Source organism: Buceros rhinoceros, unplaced genomic scaffold (genome assembly GCF_000710305.1).
Source record: "Buceros rhinoceros silvestris isolate BGI_N320 unplaced genomic scaffold, ASM71030v1 scaffold5180, whole genome shotgun sequence".
NCBI lineage: Eukaryota > Metazoa > Chordata > Aves > Bucerotiformes > Bucerotidae > Buceros > Buceros rhinoceros.
In genome coordinates this window covers 27,212-48,863 of record NW_010390130.1, presented here as the reverse complement: position 1 = coordinate 48,863, position 21,652 = coordinate 27,212, and the positions used below count along the sequence as shown (strand labels likewise).

Below are 21,652 nucleotides of genomic sequence, written 5' to 3'. Positions count from 1 at the left end.
TAAAAGTGCAAAGAACTTTACTACATTCCTTCTATTTACAGAAAAAAAAACCCAAAACCCAAAATTCAAATAAAGATTCTCCTTGCACGGGTTTTTTTCCTCCTCAAAAGAATCCCTCATATTAAGGTTCTCCAATACACTATACAGAAACTCTGATGTTTACTTTTTTAAATACTAGAGATTAGATTAAGTTTTTACATAGATGAATAGTGACTAACTGCTTTAAAAAAACCTCCAAATACTAACCTACAAAAGACTTGCATGAACACAATGTTTTTGCAGCAGAGTGATAACAAACTCAATTCCAGAGCTTTGACACCTATTTTCTATCAAGTCCTTTCCATTATTTTTCACATATTGCATTTCAGCTTCTTTCTTAAGCACGTTTGCTCATATCACATTCATGAGGAAAAAACCCCAAACATTTACAGAAATAATTAGCTAAATCTGAGTTTCAATTTTACTGTGATATAAAGCATTTACAGCCTAGATTATACTTTACCAGTATTAAACGTACTGCTGCTGAAGTTCTGTGCAATACATATTTTAAACGAAACTCGCGTAAATAGCCTTCAGCTGCGTATCACTCGAAAGGCAGGATTTAAGCACAACAGTGACAATTCAGAACACACATCCTTATCCACAGATTTCTAACCCCATCTTTCCTTTTCCAGAACATCCCAGCCACACAGCACATGACCTGGAGTCAGAAATCCAAGGTGTTCTTGCAACTAACACAAGGAATTCTCACACCTTTAGTTACATAACAGGGGCACTAAGTACTTTTAACTTGTTCTGAATTTTTATTCCTTTCTCTAGTCCTTCTTCCTCCACCTTCCATACCTTGAAAGTTGGGACAGAAAGTTGCTCAAAAGATGACGAGCTTTCTTCACTCGTTGGCGTGTCAAGGTCTAAAGGGCGATGTAAGGAGGATTTTGAAGTTCTTTTGTTCGTTGGATGCTTTACTGACCAGTTGATCACCTGGAATTGTGTAAGATAGTTTTGGTAACACGCCATTACAGGCTGCTGGGAAGTTATCTGCTCACTCTCCACAGCCTTCTCAGATTCCATGATGTACATATTGTCAACATGATCATCTTCTCCTCCCAGAGCCGAAACAAATGAAGCCTGTGAAGGATGAGTCTTAATTGGCAACGTTTTAACATCCTGGCTAATTTCTCCATGGATTGTACTTGTTAAGGGCCCTTCCACGCTGTGATAAATAGACCCTCTACTATAATCAATTTTCTGAGCTTGCTTTTTTCTTTTCTTCCTCCCTGGATAGGTTCCAGGACCTTCATCGCTACTTATTGGCTCAAACTCTTCTGCTGCAGAAAAGTAAGCTTCGCTATCAGCCATCGACATACTGGAATCCATTGAACGATACTGGTGAAAGGAGTTTGAATCTGCAGATGGAGTATATGGAAAAGAACCAAAGCTTCTCCTCTGCTTTGGGGAGTCCAAGACATTCTCGTCACTGCGAGACACATCGCTGCTGAACTGCACGCCAACTGGAGCAGGCTGCTTGTCTCCGTAGAAGGCTGCTGTGAGGCTCTTGGTGCTCCCGAGCCGGGTGGAGCACACGGACGCTTGCCGTTTCAGCGGAGACCTCAGCGGAGACTGACCAACAGGCCTCTCCTGGTTGCCAGGGGACGCAGGGCTGCCCTCTGTACCCTCAGCTGCAATGCTAGAAACAAAATTTAAAGGTTGATTTGCTTATTTTATTAGTAATGCTTCTCTTTTTATGTTATAGAGGCTGTCAAATGCTTCAGTGATCCCATGACTTTCTATTAGCATAGCAATTATTTCCATAATGCCAATTACATATAAATTCTGCCACTTGTCAGTCCACTTGTCTATGCCTAGAGGATGTAGGAACGAAGATAAACGGCAAGTGCTGTTGTCTAAGATGCTGGGCATTCTACCCAGATCGGGTAATCATACCCTATTAGGGATCCAAATCTGCATTCAAACTAGGCAATGCATTTCAGCAGTACTATTACAAAAATAACCAACAGTTTATAAATTGCTAAATGTTCAAGAGTCAAACTACACTTCCACCCGGACAGAGAGTACTAACCTTCCATGACCATCTTCCCTTTTTGCACCAGTCAAGAACTCCTTCTGTGCCAAGTGATCCTCAGTAGCTGACGACGGGCTGTCCTTCTCACCTGCAAGCAAGGGGAGCGCAGCACTAGAACTGCTCGTTTCCTCCGAGGACGATGAGGAGCTATGTGAGCGCAATGGCACTTGTAGGCTTAGATGCTGTGCTTTTCTTTCTATGTCTATACCCACGGACCTGCAATCCCAATCTTTTCGTTTTACACAGTTCGCTTTACCTGGGATCAGAAACAGAAAAGAAAAATTGAACATCTTATAAAACACAGCTGCAACGGTCTCTTCCCAGCCCACTGAAATAAAAATCCTTATTAAATGAAAGCCCTAGTTTTGAAATGTATACACATACTAGCACTTTGAACTAACACAAATGAATAAAACCACAGCAGCAAAACATCAGATTTTCTTGGTAGACTGCTTTCTATACAAGTAGAACAGACGAAAATCAAAAACCTTTTTACTCAGAAAGGCACCACACATTAATATAAAAATTCAGCATACAAAAGCTTGCTCACTACTTTCGAGCTACTGGCTGCTCTCAAAACGGCCCATGCCACTACAGGACCTCTTGCACAAGAGCGCATTAATACATTAATACATTAACAGGAATCAGAAATATATAAATACTAATGTGCAGGTAAGAAGCTACACTTCTGGGCAAAACATAGTAAAATCACAGTACAATACGTTCTTACCATCCAAAATCTTGGGAATCTCCTTAGTAATGATCCATTCTCCCGGCTGCAGTAAAGACTGCCCATAAAACATATCAGATTCTGCACTTGTACTTGAGAAAGCAGAGCTGCTTGAAGGCGTCAGTTCCTCAAGTTTGAAAAAATCTAGTCCTGTTAACGTGCCACCGAAAAACCGACAACCACCAAGACAGCCACACTTGTTCTTGCTTCTCTTATTCCTCAAATTATCATCAGGCCACAAAAACCACAATCTACACAAAGGCAGAAAACCAGAAAAAATATCAGAAATATGACCACATTCCCCTCAGTACAGTTAAATTCAGCAAAAACAAGACAGAAGGATATCCTTGTCTTATGTGAGCCTCTATTTCACCCAGCATGAAATGAGCAAGGTCTGTATCTGAAACACAGGTGTCAGGCACAAAATAAAGGATTAGCTCCAGAAAGGAGGAGTGAATCGCAAATCTATACGCAGTGCTCAGGAACAGGCATGTCCACCTGCCACAATGCACACTAACAGTAACAACCCTTTCTCTCTGCACAGGGGTGCGTGGCTTACACCAGAGCAACTCCTCTTTGGGGAGACACACAAACCACAGTTACACCAGGCATCTTGCTCACAGCTACTCATCAGCTTGCTCAGGACTCTTTAAGGCCTGTTTTTAGTGCAGCCTGAGAAAAAAAGGATAAATCTGATTCCCTCCTCTCCTTGATCTTCATTTGGGGGATAAAGGAAGGCAGAGGGGAAAGTAAGTTTTGCCAAAAATCATACAATTTTGTACAGCCCAAGCACATTCAAAGCACTAACCCCATAGCTAAGCATTCAACATAAGTTACAAGAAGTTGTAATCTGTGTAAAGTAAAAAAACCCCTCGAAAGCAAAAAACCAAAGTTCCACCTTTGGGTGAAAGTATTAACTTACACCTCCCGAAAATTCAAATGCATCTCCTCCGATGGGATCTCTTACCTCTTAGTCCGATTATCGTGCGTTTCTAAGAAATGTCTCTGCACTTCATGCTTAGAAGGATGATCTGCAGCTAAAGCGATGTCAGCAGTGATGAGCCCCAAGTTGACAGAGCCGGCTTCCAGCCAATATGCCCTCCTTAGTATCGGCTGAAGACCAGTTCTGCAACTGTTCACCTGCTCAACATACTGCCTCAGTTGAAAGTCTTGAATAGCAGCACTTACACCTTCCCCAACAGACTGGTTGTGGAGGTTGCAGTTTGCAATACGTACAGCGCCCATCTGAAAACATGATTGAAAACATCCACTCTGATTAGCCATGAGTGAAACAAAGAAAGGGTAGCCCTAAACCCATTAACACACCACCGACTACGTTCCAGAAAGATCTTGGTAAACTATTCTCTCCATAAAAGACGGAGAACCGGTTTTATATGCAAGGACACACACACAAACACAAAAGGTGGCAAGAAGGCAAGCTTAGAAATCTGTTTCAGCCAGTTTTTAAATAACAAAAATAAAGTCTCTACTTCGGAATCGCCTTTTGTAAAGAGATCAAAAAAGAAAGCTCAACTTTGGATGGATGTTGGAATGAACCTTTTTTAAAAAATTAATTAAAAACCAGAAATCTGAAACTTTCAAACATGGATATGTGATTTGGTATGTTATGTATCATTCTATGTTCTTAGACTAAAACATCGAGTATATACTTTTTACACTCTAGAACTAATAAATAGCTCAGAGAGAAAACCACGTTAAACCCTGGAAAACTCCAGAAACTCCAGATCCTAAACCTTAACCAAGATCCATATGAATTGTGTCACAGTAGCTCTTATGTGACCACACTCTACTGCTTGTATCGGCGTAACTCCAGTAGTTTTGTTGGACCAAACAGGAGGCTGCCCCTCTCCTGTGAGAGGCATGGTACTGGCAGAGGCCAGTCCTCTCCAAATACAAACGAGAAGTTCTTCCTTTACCCCCCGCACTGAGCTGCGGACACTGGACAACTAACCCACTTCCTACACAGTATCAGTCCTCCCCGACACTGGTGTACACTGAGAAGAGATGACGTAGCTCTACCACACATACTTAGTCTTCAAGCTTCAAATAATCTGAAGACATTAGACCAAGTTTCCTGCACAGCTTGAGTCCTCTCCAAAAAAGTCAGCATGAAGTACTTGAAATTTCAGATTCAGTTTTCAAACTTTTCACAGGGAAAAGAAAAGCTGAGAAAGGACCCGGCCATGGAAGAGCTACCCACAGGGTCAATATTAAATTATTACTTTTCATCTCTGTCACAGGCTGTAAAGAGGCACTGGAAACCTTTTATCTTTTTTAAATTCAAATGAAACACATTATCTAGAGTGGCTGAGGTTATTAAGCTGCCTTTGAAAATATTTATTCATATTTATGCCTGCAAACACAGTTAATATTTGTGACCGTGCTTTTTAATATTGGATTCAAAAGAACTGAGACTCAAATGCCTTTTCTTACTGCCACAAGGTAGCAAGACATTCAAATACCACATCATTAACAACATTGTATGTTAAGTCTACCTTTTAAAACTGATTAATGGGCAGCACAACTACTAGTCACTTCTACCAGCACAGCACTTGTCTCCTTTTCTACTGCTACCATATTATCTCTTAAATTACATTTTGCTACACTGAGTAAATTATTCCAGTTTTCTCCTGTATGACAGGGTTGATGGAGAGAATATCAGCTCTTCTCTGCACATCCTCTTCTGGACAGAGAACATCGTGCAGTATTCTAGATCCAGTCAGTCACTGGCACTAACACTTCTCCCATCTCTGTCAAAGATAAATTACAATTCAGACAGCTGCATCACATGAGATGATCACGAGTTATCAAGCACTGACTTGTATGCAGTCCGTATGAACCATTTCCTGTTGCTGAGTTATAAACTTACAGCACAAGGTCTTGTAAGTTCTGAGGCCCAGACACTGAGATTTCTATTGCCCAGTGTTTTCTTAGACTTTTTTACATCAATCCTGTAGCTTCCTCTCTGATTTTGGCAGGCATCCACTCTTCCTTACCATTTTCCAAGATCGTTAATGGAATTACTAAGCAGAGGCCAAACCGACTTACTCCTGGCCCAGCCCAAGCCAGCCTTTTATCAAAGGTTCAGAAATTCTGCTTAGCCCATTGCACGTAAGCAAGCAATAAATTCAGGCAGCTATTCTATCAAAAAGCACGAAGAACTCTACTGACAAAGAAGTATTTTAATTGCTGCTAAGAGAAACATGTTTACCTTTATATTGGTGGCACAGCCATGTTCTACCACATAGAGATCTGCTCCATCCATCGCTAAGCGTGTCATAGTGTACTTTAAGTCATCAGACGTTGGGCACGGCCCAGGAACACAGTTCATCTGAAGGAAAAAAAAAAAAAGAAAGAAGTTTAAATGTGCATTAGGAGTTTTAGTTTAATTTTTGCTTATCCTTTTATTTATGTTCAGTTTACAGAGGCCTGAAACTAGAGCATTTAAAAGTCAGTTATTCTACACCATCAACTTGAGTACAAGACGTGGTGTTTCCGTGCTGAGGTTCAGTTTCCCTAGTGTGTGTTTAATTCTACACTCCAGCAATGTCAGGGGACCCAGCTGTCTCTCCTGGCTTCCACCAACAAAAGGCAGGTCACATTTCCTAACAAAGAACATCACACAAACTGAAACAAAACTAAGAGGATGTCAAGAGATGAAATCAGGTTTCATACTTAATACACGGCAAGCCCCCTTCGGTCTTCAAGTGACCGTGCACATGGATTCCAAGAGACAAGCACCAAAAGCAGAATCCACAGTGATTAGAGTCCCATATTTTAAAAATTAATTTAAAATAAAAAATTGCGCGGAAGCTATAGACTGTGAGCTTAAGTATCCCAGCAAAGCACTGTTTGATCAACAAGGATACGGCATGAAAAAGTACCACGGAAATGCACCAGGAGAACGAGGTGAAATTCAACCTTTGTCTCCAGGACACTGGAGTGTGCTCTTTGGCTCTTAGCTGTCACAGCAGAGGAAAGAAACTAGGGATTACTTCTGTGGATACCATTTCTCAAAATAATTCACAAAGCACAAAAACACTGTGCATATCCACAGGAAAACCCAGAGGGAACTGCTTTTCTTTCTAAGACATCGAGGGAACACCCAATGTGACCACGTACTCCATGCATCTTCGTAACTTTAATGGTGGATTTCTAAACCGCTCCACAGAGCCTGTGCAAACACAGAAACCAATTGAGAAGGATGAAAAGCTACCTTAGAGTCACAAAACCGACGATCAATTCCGTGCTGGCATATTACTACAGATTTTGGCCTCTCCAGTTCAAACTCCCGGCACACCACGTGAAATACGAAGGTCTGTCCCCACTCCAGAAGACACGCAAGCTGTGAGCAAATAAAATGTTGCCTAACATTAAGTACACAGAATGAACTCGCGGTATTCCCCCGAGTACTAAAAGAACATCACCAAAGGCTGGAAGGTGAGCACGAGTGAAAGCAACAGCAGACCTCACCAAAACATCCTGGCTGCATTACCTCCCTCACACATCGTCTATTTACTGCTACTCGAGACTGATTTTCATTGTTGTGTGTGCCACAACACGCAAGTCTCTCAGGTTTTTTACTGAAAACACTGCGACATTAAACAATTTCCTAAGTTATTTCTTAATATAAGTAAACAGCCTTTGCTATCACAGTCAACTGGGAACTTCACTGTAAACACAGAGCTCCCCTTAGTTTACCACAGAAAAAACCCTCAAAACACTCTATTGCCATCCACAACTGAAACCTCCGACTTCCTTGCATGTAAGTGACAAGGTTCCAATTCGAAGCACAGGAGGGAGGTGACTAAACACAGCACTGCTGAATCTCACTAGACCTAATAATTAGCCTATTGTTGATTTATGTCTTTTATATAGTTAGCGCGTTCATAAGGGAAATGATTCATGCCTGTTAGGGGAGGGAAATGGGTTTTCTTTGGCTAGCCAAAGGAAAGGGCACTTAAAATCAGTAGTAATTTAAATGGAATTTCATATACCTATGACTGTCTTCCACAAAATCTCTCCCCTTGCCTTTAGTGTTGTCCCTTCACAAATTCTTGCAATACGGCACGCTTTGGGAAGAAAAAAGCCAATGACCCTGAAACAGCAAATTCAAGTTCTGCTCCATACCAGCGCTGACTACAAAAAACTGAACTAAAAATCCTGTATGAAGCATACAATTGAGAATGGCTTCGTAGCGAACAAAAATCCTGAACTGCATCAAGCATGTAGAAATGTTCTCTAACCTTAGAGTACTTAGAACCAAGTAGGTTTAATTTTGAATCCATGCTACACTAGTTTTGGAAGGAAAAAAGAGGGTAATACTTCAAAGTGAAGAGTTTCTAGATGGTACCTGTGGTGCTGTAACTTTGGCTGTAAGACTTCCAGCCTGTACATCGATCAGCCATGCATATTCTAAAGTGTCGCTTCCAAGAGGCAGGCCTTCCGCTGAAAACATCGCGTGAGCGCGCAGCTGCAGACCCGACAGGCTGATGTGACCTTCCCGAAGAACTTCATCCACTGCAGGTCGCTGTTAAGGACAAGTAAGTTAAAGCTCACATTTGCAAAGAATGCAACTCTAAAAAGTGGAAAAAACTGTCTAGTCAGAGATATTTCATCACGCACTCATCCTCACCACTTAAATCCTGTTCGCTTTTGTATGGCTACGCAGTCCCAAGATTTCTCAGCATTACCCACACAACACCACGTATGTGAATCTTGGGGGGCGGGGAAGAAGGGGAGGCAAGTTCATCCAAGCCAAGTTTATTTTAATTTTTAGCAACCACCATCAACAACCTTCCCTTGGTAAATGCCACACAATGACATTGACACACTCTCCATTAAATATTACTGCAATAAAATATAAAGAAAGAACAGAGCATGTTTAACAACGGAAGTGACCAAGAGGTTAAAAAACATGACTTAGGAAGGTTTGCTACTGTCATAAAGCTAACGCATTATTAAAAAAAAAAAAAAAAAAAAAAAAAAAAAAACGAAAAAAATTTAAAAAAAAAAAAAAAAAAAAAAAAAAAAAAAAAAAATCGAAATACATTTAAAAGAACTAACAACAAACACCAGAGGTTATCCTCTAGACTACCTAAAGGAAAGCTCCTTGTCTGCAGACATGAAAATTCAGGTGTAATACCTTCCACAAGAATCTGACTCCACCAGCTAGAGAAGAAGCTGAAAAGATCAAACCAGCACGGGTACGCACTAGAAGCTTGTGACTGCATGGAGATAAGCGGTGGATTAAAGCCTGTAAGGCATCAGCAAAGCTGCTCTTTCATTCAGTTTTTTCCACTTGTCATCTTGCCCAGTTTGTTTTCCACCATCAGCAAACCCTTTGGAGCCGCTTAAGGAAGAAGAAACGTGTCCTACTGTTTCGATACCGCTGGCGACCTGTCTCGGTGCAGCAGCTTTCAAACCAATACAAACGGGAAACACAAAGCAAGGACACTTGCCCAGCCCGGCAGAGGGACAAGTCCGGTTCTATATACAATTAGTACTACTGACTTCTCATTTTGAAGGACAAACTGGGAGGTATCAAACAGTATTTTTGCGATATGGACTATTAATAAAGGGACAATTGTTTTAAAAAATAACAAACAATATTGTTTCCAACATTAAACAGCACGAATTCATACAAAGTTGAACTCCAGGTAATATTAACACACATAACTGATCAAAAATTTCTCTACAGTGTTTTTTTTAAAACATGACACCTGGATGTTTATCATTTTGACCAACAGAAACTTCCAGGCAGAAATCTTATTTATCAGAGTCAACATGACTGAATTAAAATAAATCCAATCAAAAAGAACATATGAAACCTAAGTTAAATATGTAACCGCAGCATTACTAAGTCTAAACAGTAAGAATGCTGAAAAAAGTCATGAAATAGGTCGCAGGCCTGTGAAATTAAATCATAAAAAAAAAATCAAGTAAAAAAAAAATTAAAGTTTGGTCTGCAACCTCATTTCTGCTTCCTTGTACATATGAACTGCAATAGAATAATTAAGCTACAGGTTTGAACAACATTTCAGGGTCTCATTCAGTGCTCAAAGTAAATTGTGTTCTTAACTAAGCAGCTATTTGAATGATTCGATTCCTCATAGGATAAACAAGAACATTTCCAGTATCTTCTATAAACCAAATTCTTTAAAAACCACAAACACAAGACCACACAAAACAAAGAAACAAAAAACCCGAAGGTAAAATTAGTGAGTGATCTCTCCTTTGTAAGACCAGCGTGAATATTACTCTCTTTCCTAGAAAACCTTCTCCAGGAAGATTTTAAGCAAAAGAAAACACAACCTTGTTTTCTGCACATTTTGCTAAAATGCAAACTGGAAAGAAATAAAAAAATTTTTAAAATACACATCAGATTTTTCCTTAATACCTCTTGTGATTCCTAAGCCTTAATAAAAGGAAAATTCGCAATAAAAAAGAACTCTATTTTAATATCATCACACTTTTACAATACCAACCACAACACACAAACATAAAAAGCAGCTTTATTACCTGATAGTTGTCATTCAGAAACAAATTCACTGGCGACAGTACAAGCTGAAGCATTGTTTCTCTAAAGCCTTTCTTCATCTCAAAACACAACCTTTCCAGGAAAGCTGTAGGGCACTCGGGACCATCTGGACTGCAGTGCTAAAATAAAAATTGACCATTTTCAGAGACTGAAAATACACAACACAATTGAAATTGTAAGACTAGAGCAAACCTGTGAGCAGGAAGTACACTAATTTTCCTCCAAGTGGATACTCAAAAAGAAGCCTGTGAAACTTAAAAAAACCGTTTGACAATCACACAAACAGCAACTCAAACCCATCTGAGTGAATTCAATTTTTTATCTGGATTCTTATTTGAACCCCCGGGCATCCCTCAGAATGCAGCTGCACAGGGCAGAATACACCATTAGACGACAGTTTTGCTAACTAGTAGAGAAATCAGAAGTGTCCATCAAAAATATTATCATACAAACTAAGTTCACTGAATAATAATCCTATAAAAACTTACCCAGTTCTGCCTCCTAGATAAGCAAAACAAATCATGTCTCAAATTGTTTTAGATAGACACAATTTTAAGCACCACTCTAACTTAATGTGCCAGGGAGTTAAATTTAACTTAAGATTATGAAACTAGGAAAAAAAATTACACGAGGCAAAGTATTTTCAGATTGTGAAGTACTTACCACTGGTAATCGCCCATGCACTTTGTACAAATTAACAAGCACAGTGATATCCCACGGGCGTAAAGTAAGAGGGTGAACGGGCTTCACGGAGCTTTCGTTTTCTTTTTTGTCATTTTCCACTCCAACGGCTGTCCACCCAGAGCTTGAAGATGTTGACAGTGACAAAACAGGGCTTGAGATAACTTCTTCAAAATCAGTGTACATGTCATCTTCCCCAAAATAATTTTCCTAGGAGAAAGAATTGTCAAGACCATACAGAAAACAGATTAAAAACGTATAGGCAATGTAATAAATACAAATCCAATCTTTTTCTCTACGTCAGCCCTCCCTAAAACAGGCAGTGGAGCTACAAGCTATAGCTGAAGAAACATACATACTTTTATTTTACAGAAAATGGATACCTCAAGTGAGCAAATTTGGGCCATGCAGGAGCCGGGCTCTCAGCGGTTCTCAAAGTACCGCTATTTTAGATGCACGCACTACAAATAACTAGTCTGAAGTACTGCTACCGACAGTTGAAACAGATTTCGTGGTTTTAAAGAGGTAACTTTGAGAGTAAGAACACAAAACACATCCTGCAGGAAGTCACCCTCATCCAGCCTTCTAAAACTTGTTGTCAACACATTGCATCTGAAACATTTCTGAAGTATCAGTTCAGAAACATTTCTCCCTTGGGCTCTAAAACCCACCTTGTTTCTAAGCCAGCCTCCCTCAATTATCCAAGACCTAAGTATCTGTACCAAATTCTACTGGGAAATAGAAAATCCATCACCAATTTAAAAAAAAAAAATCATCAATTTTCTGAGTTTAAGTGCACCAGAATCATGTTTCTGATAATCCATCACTTCCTCCCCACCTTAAAAAACCAAAAGGCTAAACACTCAAAAATTACCCAATTTATGCAGGTTATGTTTTCTTGTTAATTCAGTATCTGGGAATTGTTGGGCACTAACTGTTCTGTGGAGCAAAACCCTTCTTAAGAAAGCACTTAGAACATTGGTTCTTGGAAAGTACTTCAGTTCCTCAGCCTCTCACGTTGACAGAAATGTTCCAACTATCCCAAACCCCCCCAAGTGATTTGTGAGATGCAGACAAATCAGTACCAGAATGAAGATTAAACTGAAACAGGCTTGAATCTTATGATATCTCTTGCTCCCCTCCTTCCTTTTTTTGTGCCTTACTTGCTTTCCAAAACTACTTTGTTCTTTTTTAAGCATAAGTGGGCAAAGAGGAAGTGTACAGCAAAAAGGAAGCAAGCAACTGCAGGGGACCCGCGTCCTTGAAAAAGGTCTGTGGAAAAAACAGGCTCATTATCGGTCTTGAAATAACAACTCCCGTGGACATGGAATTCCACCATCTCTACTGAGTCTCTGCAGTATCTGGGGCGTGAATGCATATGAACGCAACACTGCTCTTGGTTTGGCCAAACCTCAAAGGTTAAGCCAAGCTGACCTGCTTTGCTTTTTAGCAAAGGGAATAAGATAAAAGTCAACGTTACAATCCAGACCCTTAAATACATTTCATAAGGCAGAGCCAGCAGAGGGTGCTACCAGCTCCAGTAACTGACTCCTGCTACCTTCTGCTGGGGGTGCAAGGACCTGTAAACCATCCGTTCCCAGCCAGAAAGCCTGGCAGTAAGGAACACAGCATGCTACACCAAAAAGCTCCCTCCCCAGAATAGGCAGCTGGACAAAAAGACGTAAACAAAGTCACAAAGATACTAAAAAAACCCCAATAGAAGTGTGTTTTCAAAAACGAGCTCTTCATCTAAATTTTCTCTTGAGATTTAGAAGACAAAAGCTAGATTTCATCTGAGGAATCTGCATCAAAAAAAAAAATCACCACAGAATCAAGGGACCTAACACAGCACTGCTTACTTATACCTCCAGAGGCAACGGGCACTGGAGAAGTGCTGCTTTGCCTGGGAAGACAGAACCATCTCATGAATTTACGGGCTCCAAAAGAGGAGCTCAATAAACAATTCAAACACAGGTGCATTTCCTCCCTCTCTCTCAGAAAGAATTTCAGTCTTCAAGATGCAATACTGGCCTAATTTTAATCCTATTTACTTCAGTGGCAACATGAAAAAATAATGAGCATATTTGCAAGTCCGATACTCCACAAAAACTCCGTATTTTCTGCTATTCACTGCACAGATGCAATGCTTATATAAAGTCATAAAAATTACTGTTTCAGTGTGAGTCCTGATACTGATCAGCTGTCTCAGAAAAGTCCTCATCCTCTGAGCCAAAATGAAAGCTTTCAGAAGCATTAACTTAGCCTCGATCCGCATAGGCTAAAACAGACCTTTAAAAACCAAACAAAATCAACATCACCACCACACAAACACACAAAAAAACCTGACCACAAAACCCAAGCAAAACCCGAGCATTTCGCTGTTAGCCAGAGAGAAGCAACGTGCTCTGCTTTGGTCAGCACCAAGGCCAGGTGAGGGAGGTGGGAAGAAATAGAACTGTTTCTAGCCAGCCTGAAGAGCAGTAATAGAATAAAACACAAGATAAGCAGCACAAATACTTTAAAACATAACAGACTGACATCAAGAAAAGGATGAAAATCGTTCTTCAGTATGGATTGAAGTAGCTTTTTAAACTAAGCTTATTCTCATGTCCTTGCTCCTTTCCCTCCACGATCCTAACTCCAGAAATTTCACAAAATCTAATTAAAACAAAAAACAAGCAAACAGTTCGGACTCTGCAGAATTTAAAATGCACTAAAAATATGTATGAACAACAAGTGGTTGTTTATATAAGCTCTGGTGATAATAATGGAATTTTTTTTTTGTTTTACTACTGTAAAAGTCAAAGAAGCAATTTTCTGCAGACAAAGTCCAGAGCACATACTATTTCCTGAAAGGAAAATCATGCTGATTCTGGTCTACATATTTTTATATTGGAAATCTCTCCCAACTGAAAACATCCCAGGTACCCCATATTGCCACACTAAGTCATTCCAAACTAGTTCCTCCAGAAAGGTTTTATCCAAATTCATGTATTCTGCAGAATTCTCATTTTCCATTCCAAACAAATCATTTCCCTTTCCTGTATACGGCCATCCATAAACGGTAAGAGTTGTGTTCCCATGCCTACCTTTATGGACAGAAAGGCTTTGAGCAGGGGGCCGTACAGGGTTATCTGGGAATCTGGGGAGAGTTCCAGTTCCACATGGAGCTTATCCGGGGGCAGCTCTGAGGGGTCAAGGGGGAGGCGGGTTGAAGCTGTGGGAGACGAAATCACGCTGTCGGCTGTTTTCTGCGAGGGCCGTAGCACGGATAACATTGTTTCTTCCATTTCTGACACTTGGGAGCAAACCGAAGAAAACAGATTTTGATCACAAGTTAGGCTTCTGATAGACAGGATAGTGCAAATAGGAATGTGTTTTAAATACACAACTTTTTGTGGCTTTCTACTTTAGATCGCATAATTATGTTAATCTGCCTATGCTACAGAACTGGTTTCTCATACCTAGTGAGTATGGGAAGACAGGAACATAAAGAATATTTTAGTCAATGTTAATTATGCAAGAGAGAAACAATCTTCCAAGTTCTGACAAAAAAAAAAAATCAATTTATTTATCTTGCTTTTCAAGTTAAACAAAGACATGCTTTCATTTCAGCGCAGCAGATTTCCCACAACCACAAAGCTATTGCAGAGTAAACAAAAGCCACTAAACAGGAGAATTGCAAAAGTCATATTAAACATCTATTCTAAACAGATAGCTCTGTAGGCCAAAATTTCTTCTCAAACAATTCAATTGCTCCTGTCACAAAACAGTTTGGAAATTCAAATCTTAATTTCCTACTGCTTCTTTTTATTTGAAGTTAGGGAGAAGAAAGCGCTTTGTCTTTTCTGAGTGAGAAAAGGCGACAAGAAAGGGAGTAACTGGAAGTGCTTTGGGAATATAAAGCAGTTGCTGGGAAGTAAAGAACTCTGTATAAAATAAACTCAGTATAAAATTGATGCTCCAAATGGAATAAGGTTTCAGGTACCAATTTAACAGGAAGAACCAGCACATACAGAACCACAGCAAATCCACATCCGTGGCCAGCAAACCTTCGATGCTTTAACTTCTCTTATCCTCTACAACACTTGCCGAGTGCTTGCATCCTATTATGTGTTGTGAATTAGCTAAAGGATGCAGTGAGTGACCACTTCTTTGGAAGCTGCATCTCTTGCTATGTAACATTTTTGTTCCTCAGAGACTTAGAGGGTTCTGTTGATTGTCTCAAAAGAAAATACAGATGTTGCTACCGTAACGAACACATTCTATCTGCATCAGGGATTAGAAGGGAGCTGGATGGTGCTGGATTACTCATTGAGGGAAGCTGCAGATGGAATTACCTGTCTATGTACAAACTTTTTAAATGCAGGTTCAATTGCTACAATTACAAGGAAATGTTTTCAGATTTGAACTATGCAAATTTGACAAGCTGATGAGAGTCTCACAAGAGCATTTAATGAACACCTGCAAGATTAATCTTACCTTTTCTGCTTCATCCCCTAAAATTTTGAGTTCTTTTAGATATGAATTGTTGCAACTCAAAACCTGAAATCCCTCTCCAGCACATCTTCCAACACCTGATGGTTAAGGGCTCATTTGAATGGGCCTCATTATTCTTCTAATACATCTCCTTCACGGTTCTGCTCCCACCATCTCAACCTGAAAGACTTTTATGTAACCTCATCACTTCCTGTATACCACCCTCTGCATTTAAAATAACTTACTTTTATCTCTGCATTTAAGTATTTTATAACTTTTTTTGAAAGCACATACTTACCTAGAAATATTGTTCAGGCATTTTAAATGTAAAAATTATTATTTAGAAATTAGTGTTATGCTGACCAGTCTAACCCTGGTATCTCATGGCCATGGTTCACTTCCAACAGCACTAGTTTCATATCCATAAAGGTAAGACATGTTATTATCTCTCATCTATAGTGCATTTAAACACTTAAATCATAAAACAACATCCAAAGGAAAAAAGCTTAGAAAGGCTAAAGAACACGATACTGCCAGAAATGTTGTGCTTCATTTTTAATACACCAAGTCATTTTCTGTATTATGCAACAACTCATTTAAGAGATCCACTTTGTTAAGGACAAGGAGAAAAGAGGTACAGACAGAACCCCCTTTTTACACAGGGAACTGGGCCACTTTCTGAAATTTTTCATCAGATGTTGCCAGTTTTTACTGACAAACCCGGTGCATTGTCAAGATTCACATTCTCCCATGTGACATAAACTAGTAGTTCAGTTCAAAATTCATCTCTGCAAATTTAAGCAGTTTGAGCCAACAAAGTCACAGCAGTTCCTGAAACGCAGCATGTTAACAAGAAAGAAGTAGTGACACTTACAGGATTGTTTTAATTGCTCGTCCGCCTTTTGAGGATAAATTGGGTGCCATGAGTAGTCAATTGTGAACACAACGCTTGGGACTGTCCAGCATTCAACCCAACCAGCCCTTTCAAAAAGAAACAAGTACAGTAGTTTCATTAAACATGTTCTATAAACGTATGTTTGGGGCTATAGAAACCTCAAAGTAAGTAAACGTGAAGAGCCAAAGGCATAAAGGCATAAATTCACATCACAATAAAACTCACTCTTCCTGAGTAATGTTCCTCCATTTGGGTTTGCCCGTTTTCTGACCGCTTTGACATTCAGCAGAAATACAAGATTCGGGACTTATTTTATTAGACTGACAATCTTTCACCAACATGAAAAGCGAGTATTTACTGGGATGACAATCTGGTAGATACAAATGCAGATCAACATCTTCTCCCTGAAATCAAACATTAGTAACAGAAAAGTTTATTTATGTTCACTTTACGTGTAATGCTCCTGCTATTCGCATGTTCATACACGCCATCATCTTCACCTGACAAGCCAAGGGAGGCAAGAAATCTTCACATGTGATTGCTGACCACAGCTCCCACTGATTTCTAGTCCAGTCTCAAGAGCTCTGTAGCTCTGAACAGTTACAAGTCCAGAAATTTGCATATAACACCACAGCAGTCTGTAAACCACAGGGGCACGGCTTTTAACCATCCCCGTTCTCCTCTCGATTGAGCCATACTGCAGAAGCTAAGCGATCGGCCAAGGCTACCCGACATCTCACCTAAACCATACTGCTACCTTTGAACATCCATCAGGTTTTCTAAATAAACAGGAACAGACTTCCAAGTGACAAAATACATACACAGCCACACACAGTCTAAGTCTATGTATCTATGTATGAAGCGTGTGTGTATACACATTTTGAAAAAAAATATTTTTAGTTGTGTATATATAAATCACACAGCCTGTGATTGGATGCTTCAAATCAGCAATAGAAACCATTTACCTCTGGGTTGCTTAAAGAAAAATGCTATGAATCAGAAGCGAAAGAGAGGACTTTTCCTTCAGGAAAGAGTTTATTCAAAATTTCCTGTCTGAAGAAGAAAAGGTAGAGAAACTCTCTCACAAATAGAAGACACATGAGGGAAGAACTTACCCTTAAAGAGAATCTGGTGTTGCATGTGGTTGGAACAAAATCAGTGAAAGGCAGAGAGAAAACAATATTCAGTGTTTCTCCACAAGCTGCCAGATAAACTGGGAGAGAAGAGGAAAAACAAACAAAAAAAATCTGTCAAAATTACACTCTGTTTTGTTCTTGCACAAATTACCAACCATACAGGTTAAAATAATGAAAAGATATTCGTGACAGGAAATTGCCATTTTAACTACTGTGTATTTAAAGTACATTACAGTAAAACATTCTGAAAGTATCTACTCCCTCCAGCTTGTCTTTTATAGAAAGACACTGGCCTTGGCGCAATGAAATTTCAAGCAAACAATAAAACGTTTTGAGTTAGTTCACTGAATACGTGTCAAGCCCTCACAGTTGCTCTCTGTAACGTTATACTAAACCAAAGATTCAATGAGTTTTGGCATTCATTTTTCAAGACATGATCTCGAACCACACTGTCCCCAGAAAACGTAGGCATTGGTACAAAGTAAGTTAGAACTTACAACAGTTTTAGGATGGTTTTAGGATGGTTTACGCACACCAGCAGTAGCAAAATGGGTAGCTACCACCAAACACGTATTTTTCCATACATTTTCTCTGTATATATACACTCCATATTTTGTAAATGTTTTTTGCAGTAGGTACTCTTCTTCCAAACAACAAAAACATGCTCTCACCATTTTCTTGTTGTTTGGTGGAACAGTCAATCCAGTTGTGCTGATTTGCTGCCCAAATCATTTCAAATTGATGAAACATGACTTTGAAGTTCCACATATAAGGAACAAATGAAAAAATATCAGGTGCGCTATCACTGGACCAGTCTTGGATCAAATCTAAACCCACATAAAGTAATAAAAGACAAGTTAGTAGCAATCAAGTGAGAGATTTCTTCTTGTACATTTTTGGCTTTTCATAAACTGTACATCTTAACCTTTGCTCCCTTACAGAAAAAGGAAAAGGAGGAGAACAAGACTCAGTATCCATTTCTCAGGCAGATATTCCACAAATACTTGCTGTGAATCCACTTCCCATTTGTCACCTGCTTTTTAAGCTGGAAAGCCATAGATTTAGTTAAGTTTTCTAGTTCAGTTTTGTTCAGTAGCAAAGTTACACACTGACCTAAAAGCACTGGACTACCAGCTGCTTTCTTTTTCCTCAGTTTTCCTCTCCGATACTCCGAACGTGCTCACTAGCGATTATTTCTATTGCAGCAGAGCAGGGCTGTTGTAGAAGCTCACGTCTATGGATAGACCACGCTGCGTACCGCAGCACTACTCACATAATGGCTCCGGCCTCACTAAGAGGATAACTTTATTAGCATGGCATTATGCCTGCACTAATTAATCCTTCTTCCCAGCAGGACTAATTATCCCAGGCAGTGCCACATTGATGGGGCTATAGTCTTTCCATTATTGCAGCTGGAATGTTCAGCAAGTCTGGTGATGCTGTATCACATTGTACTGCCTTGTGCGCATGTACTCCTCCTCACAGCCAAAATCCTAAGGAACAAATTACTTTCTCCCACCATCTGTCAGCCAGAGGGACACGGCCTAAAGCTCAAGTAGCTGAAAATCAGTCAGCCAGAGAGAGGGAGGTATCAGAGAAATCTATATCCTAGGTGACAAAGATTAAACAAACCAATAGCTCTGATAAAAATAAATTCATCTGAAATTTAAGATCACTTAACATAATGGCAGATCAAATTTACTTTACATGTCAGAAAATTAAATTATTTGGTATCTTTACTCACATAAGAATATCATGTACTTAAGACACTTACAGAAAACATCAGGAACTTTGTCCCCAGAAACAATTTGTTGTCTTAAATACGTGAAATCAGAGTATCTGACCTTATACACATTTGCAAGATTCGAAAAGAAATTCTAAAGAAAGAATATTTCATTTGATGCATGATTTACTTAGCACTGAAGTTACCTGTAAAGAAACTTTTCTGAGCAAAGATGAAATGATAGGTTGCTTTATAAACCTCGAGTTCGCATTGCCACGTCTGGGGCATGTTCCATATCCGAGGATAGCTGGCATTAATATGAAACTGTGAACAAGATATTAAAGCATCAGAATTACTTGAAAAGATGACAGTGCTTGACCCTGTAGCTCAGCAGTTTTCACATACGTACTCTGCTGAATAATTAAAACTGTTTTCCTGCTGGGATGAACAGAAGGTCTCTCCAGTTCCTTAATAATTTAATCTCTCTCTCCTGTGTTTGAAGGTCAAGTGTTAGTGTATTCATTTATTTGGAAAGGTATACTACAAACTTCAGATACATCTGTTGCAGTAGATGTACCAAGCAAATTATAAACCAAAGTCTTCATTAAAAGCATCGCTTTTTGCAATACACTAAAAGATAAAGTCCCTCAGAATATACTATTTTAATATTTTTCAACCACTGATATGATACCCAAATTTAAATATTAACATCACCACTAAAAAAGTCATTAAAAACCTGTGAGAAGGTAATCTACAGACTTACAGTATTGCAGAAGTGAAATACTAGGCAAACAAAAGAATAATGCAGTGACTAAATCTGTCTCAAGTAGTTTCAACACTCAAGTACTTGCCAGTACTTATGCACGCACACGCTGCAGCACGGCTATGCAATCATTCACTAAGGGAAAGTCTGCATGAACACAAGGCTGCACAGTAAAAGAGCTGAGATTTGTAAATGGTACTCCAATTCCTCCACCGATGTCGAAACACTCACAACTTGGTATACAAATCACGCAACCTGCTGGAAATTACACATGTGCACAGCTCTGTGTGTGTATGTAAGTTCCTCGCATGTTAAGGTCCTGCATTCAAACGTGTATTTCTGTATTGTTTAAGAACCTAATGATCTGCTCCACAGAGAAATAAATTTATTCCTTATTAAAAAGCCTCTAGAGAGTGAAGCTTTGCTCTTATTAACGCCAACTTACAGCTAGCATTTCAGCTTCTAAGAGAGTCCGGTACTGCATACTGCTGGTGGCATCAACGTGTAGAAGCTGCCCTTTAATTGTAGGTGAATAGCCTAGCAAACGAAAGATACAAACCATAAATATTCAGACAGAAGGGCTACACACGTACTTAAGTTCATTTTCACCAGTGATTTCAGCAGTCCACTAATGGAACTAATTTCCATGATGGAAATTAGTACTATAATAATTCTGTCTTCCACTGTTTGTCAATTAAGAGCTTAACATATTCTGCCTTCGTGTAGGAGAGATGACAACAGTTCTTGATAGGTCACGTTCTGGAGATCTTGTTTAAGAGGCTGAATAAAACTCAGATATGCCAGAAAGAATCAAGAGAACAAACAGTTTAGCAAAGGGCTTGACATGGGCCAACAAGATGAGGAAATGCAAGGAATATACCTCTAGCTTTACATTTATCTCTGCTTCTCCTTGAATTTGAGCATTTGTTTTGTTTAAGTAAACTACTACTAGTTTTCTTAATGCATCTCCCACCATGAATCAACTACACCACTAATTCTACTGAAGAGGTCTTCCTGCTTTGAGTTGACAACATATCTGTGATCTGCTTTGATGCGCATGGAGTTCTGTCAAGTAGTTAAATGGAATTTGTGTTTCCTGACCCAAGACAAAGCATGGAGGTAATTTTACTATTTAAATACATGCTTTAATATCTCCTGATGAAATACACATGGAAATAGGGTTTTTTCTCCTTTCCAGAGGAATATACATCTCACGGTCACAAAGTAAAAACACTACAAGTCATTCACATACAAAGGAAAACTGTTCAGGAAGAACATTAGGAAACAAATTCATCTTAGTCTTAACTCACCGTTTTCGCTTACTGTCATGGGAATATTTATTTCCAAATATGATCCTGCACCAACATTTACATGTACAGCATTAGTTTCCTGTATGGCAAGAAAAGAAACAAGTCCCAACATTATTTCTAGGCTCCCCACAACCATCGGTGTACCTCATGCCTCTGGCAGTCATTATCCACACCTAAATGAAGGCACCCAGTGACTGAAGCCTTTCTTCCAAAAGGCTACGAATGAGCTATCTATGTGCACCGATACCAATACGCTGGTTTTAGGCTTAACAAATGCTGACTTAGGTCTAC

The 21,652-nt window shown here is 39.4% G+C and overlaps 1 protein-coding gene across 1 annotated transcript in view; it reads right to left on the bottom strand.

The window, feature by feature from the left end:
• Positions 1 to 21,652, bottom strand: part of KIAA1109 (KIAA1109 ortholog) — a 100,259-nt gene that overhangs the window by 58,744 nt on the left and 19,863 nt on the right. Inside the window, exons 11-27 of the mRNA XM_010136635.1 lie at positions 21,362 to 21,440; positions 20,497 to 20,588; positions 19,495 to 19,612; positions 18,237 to 18,392; positions 17,545 to 17,642; positions 16,655 to 16,833; positions 16,409 to 16,515; positions 14,145 to 14,353; positions 11,038 to 11,265; positions 10,356 to 10,493; positions 8,188 to 8,364; positions 7,051 to 7,179; positions 6,046 to 6,165; positions 3,781 to 4,058; positions 2,814 to 3,064; positions 2,081 to 2,339; positions 844 to 1,687 (exon numbers count right to left, since the gene is read on the bottom strand). Of these exons, the coding sequence (XP_010134937.1) occupies positions 844 to 1,687; positions 2,081 to 2,339; positions 2,814 to 3,064; positions 3,781 to 4,058; positions 6,046 to 6,165; positions 7,051 to 7,179; positions 8,188 to 8,364; positions 10,356 to 10,493; positions 11,038 to 11,265; positions 14,145 to 14,353; positions 16,409 to 16,515; positions 16,655 to 16,833; positions 17,545 to 17,642; positions 18,237 to 18,392; positions 19,495 to 19,612; positions 20,497 to 20,588; positions 21,362 to 21,440 (3,462 nt within the window). The remainder of the gene's footprint in view (positions 1 to 843; positions 1,688 to 2,080; positions 2,340 to 2,813; positions 3,065 to 3,780; positions 4,059 to 6,045; positions 6,166 to 7,050; positions 7,180 to 8,187; positions 8,365 to 10,355; positions 10,494 to 11,037; positions 11,266 to 14,144; positions 14,354 to 16,408; positions 16,516 to 16,654; positions 16,834 to 17,544; positions 17,643 to 18,236; positions 18,393 to 19,494; positions 19,613 to 20,496; positions 20,589 to 21,361; positions 21,441 to 21,652) is intronic.